General features: G+C 39.1%; 1 protein-coding gene across 1 annotated transcript; it reads left to right on the top strand.

The window, feature by feature from the left end:
• Positions 1-549: 549 nt before the first annotated feature.
• Positions 550-2,081, top strand: LOC143856000 (uncharacterized). Its single transcript, XM_077366042.1, has 2 exons — positions 550-975; positions 1,275-2,081. The coding sequence occupies exons 1-2, from the start codon at positions 550-552 to the stop codon at positions 2,079-2,081; spliced, it is 1,233 nt and encodes a 410-aa protein (XP_077222157.1).
• Positions 2,082-2,682: the final 601 nt, after the last annotated feature.

Here is a 2,682-nt window from a genome sequence, read left to right as displayed (position 1 = left end):
GGTTCCCATAAAAGAGTCAATTTTTCTAAGTATGTGCCTGTTTCTGAGTCAGATATAGAAACTGTTTCCACTAACTTTTCGTTCGATGCAAGTACCATAGGGGTTGAGTTCATTCCTAAGATTGCTGAGTCTTTCATTCCCGATGCTTAATCTGAAGATGAGTCTGTTGTCAAGTTTAATGAGTCATTTGTAAATAGTCCAATTGAGTCAGTTGTTGATGTTTGTCATGATATTGTAAGCAAATCTGCTTTTGAGTCCATTGTAGAGCCTGCTATGGGCCAGTCAATTACTGATGTAATCATTAATTCGACTAATGAAATAACGGACTCTTTTGTGTACATTCCTGTCGCTGCTTCTATTTCTGGTTCTGTTTCTAAATCTGATAAAAAATTAATAATGACCATTAAGACTCCCCCTCTGTTGAGGAAGCCGACGAAACTCCCCTTGAAATCAAACACATGATTCAACAAGAGGAGAGTCGCGGAGCGCGAGGAATTGTTCACCTTGCTGAGGGAGTTCAGGAAAGTTTTTGCATGGTCTTACGATGACATGCCAGGATTGAGTGAGGATATTGTACAATACAGATTACCTCTAATCCCTGGAATTAAGCCTAAGAAGCAAAAACTCTGTAAACTCAAAATAGAATGGGAGTTGAAAGTCTATGAGGAAGTAAAGAAACTCTTGGAAGTAAAATTCATTCAAGTAGTGGAATACCCTGAATGGCTTACAAACATCGTACCGGTGCCCAAAAAGGATGGTAAGGTCAGGATGTGCATTGATTTCAGAGACTTGAACAAGGCGAGTCCAAAAGATGACTTTCCTCTTCCGAACATTGATCTCCTGGTAGATAATACTGCTGGTCATGCTCTATTATCCTTCATGGATGGGTTTTCAGGCTACAATCAGATCAAGATGGCACTTGAAGATATGATGAAAATAACATTTATAACTCAGTGGGGCACGTATTGCTACAGAGTTATGCCGTTTGGTCTCAAGAATGCTGGTGCCACCTATCAGAGGGCTGCGACTACTCTTCTTCATGATATGATTCATAAAGAGGTCGAGGTTTATGTAGATGATATGATCGTTAAAGGGAATTTGTTAGGAGCATGGTGAGTGAGAGAGGAATCGAAGTCGATCCTCAAAAGATTAAAGCTATCCAAGAAATGGAACCGCCAAAGACAAACAAGCAAATTCGAGGTTTTCTTGGAAAAGTGCAGTATTTGAGAAGGTTCATATTTCATTTGACTATGACATGTGAACCTATCTTTAAGCTTTTGAAGAAGAATTCTCTGAAAAAGTGGAATGACGAATGTCAAGAGGCGTTTAAGAAAGTTAAACAGTGTTTATCTTTGCCTCCTTTTTCATCACCAGATATTCCAGGCCAACCATTGTTGTTGTACTTGTCAATCACAGACACGGTAATGGGTTGTATGCTTGCTCAGCAGGAACCTGAGTCTAAGAGGGAGAAGCCTATCTACTATATCAGTAAGAAAATGCTAGAGTATGAGATCGAGTACACTATCTTGGAAAAGACATGTCTAGCATTAGTTTGGGCAACCCAGAGACTTAGACATTATCTGCTATCAAACAAAGTACTTCTGCACTCACGAATGGATCCGTTGAAGTACTTATTCGAGAAACCCGCCCTTACTGGAAGGATCGCAAGGTGGTTATTATTGTTATCAAAGTTTGACATCACTTATATCACTCAGAAATCCGTTAAAGGACGGGTTATTGCTGAGCAGCTAGCTGATGCTCCTGTTGAGGAGAATGCTTTTCTAAAGGCTAAGTTTTCTTATGAGGAGATCATGGAACTTGAAGAAGAGACTCCACGTACTAGATGGCTAATGTACTTTGATGGAGCTGTAAATAATCAAGGACAGGAAGTAGGGGCAGTCTTGGTATCCCCAAAGAAAGAGTACATTCTGATATCCATAAAGTTGCAGTTTGAGTGCATGAATAACATAGCAAAGTATGAGGCATGCATAACAGGACTTGAGGCAGCTTTAGCTTTGCGAGTCCAAGATATAGATGTGTTTGGGGATTTAATCTTGATCATCTGCCAAATCAATGGGTGATGGAGAACAAGAGAGACAAGATTGATACCATATAACACATATTTAGAATCTCTGGTCAAGAAGTTCAGGAGTATCACTTTCACTCATCTGTCAAGGACCAAGAATCATTTTGCTGATGCATTAGCCACGTTGGCTTCAATGTTAGACATTTTTGCAACGACGGAGGTCCAGCCACTAGCTGTCATACTACAATGGGCTCCGGCACATGTGAATGCCATAGAGAAAAGCTTTGTAACCTCAAATATTCAATGAAATGAAAATATTTTGACCATTTCCCTATATTTTGCTCTCTTATGAATCTGTCATGAAAGTAAAATCATGCTAGCGGCCCTCAACAGAGTTAGTGTTTTAGAAAATCAGTTTCTTACAATAAAATCTTGAGTCAATTTCCAAAATCTCAGTAGAATGCAATTCTCATAAAGGAAGGAGAGATTAATTCCTGAGAATCATGTCAAGATCTTCGAGTCCAGTTTTTTATAAGCATTGTGCAATCTCAGTTATTCTCGGCTGGAGATAGTTATTTTCTGAAAGTTTGTTGATTCATCGATCATGCTGTGATCAATAAGTAGTCTTCGCAAATATTTTTTGTGGTGTTTAGTTG

This window comes from Tasmannia lanceolata, unplaced genomic scaffold, assembly GCF_043159265.1.
Source record: "Tasmannia lanceolata isolate RefF3 unplaced genomic scaffold, GAP_Taslan_0.1 ptg000023l, whole genome shotgun sequence".
NCBI classification, from domain to species: domain Eukaryota; kingdom Viridiplantae; phylum Streptophyta; class Magnoliopsida; order Canellales; family Winteraceae; genus Tasmannia; species Tasmannia lanceolata.
The sequence above is the reverse complement of the archived record's forward strand: the minus strand, read 5'-3'. Positions and strand labels throughout refer to the sequence as shown.

What these genes read in the sequence shown, in the direction of transcription:
- LOC143856000 (XM_077366042.1), top strand. Translation starts at nt 550, where the DNA reads ATGCCAGGATTGAGTGAGGATATTGTACAATACAGATTACCTCTAATC. An exon ending in GGGGCACGTATTGCTACAGA is followed by an intron (nt 976 to 1,274) that starts GTTATGCCGTTT and finishes CCTATCTTTAAG; the next exon opens with CTTTTGAAGAAGAATTCTCT.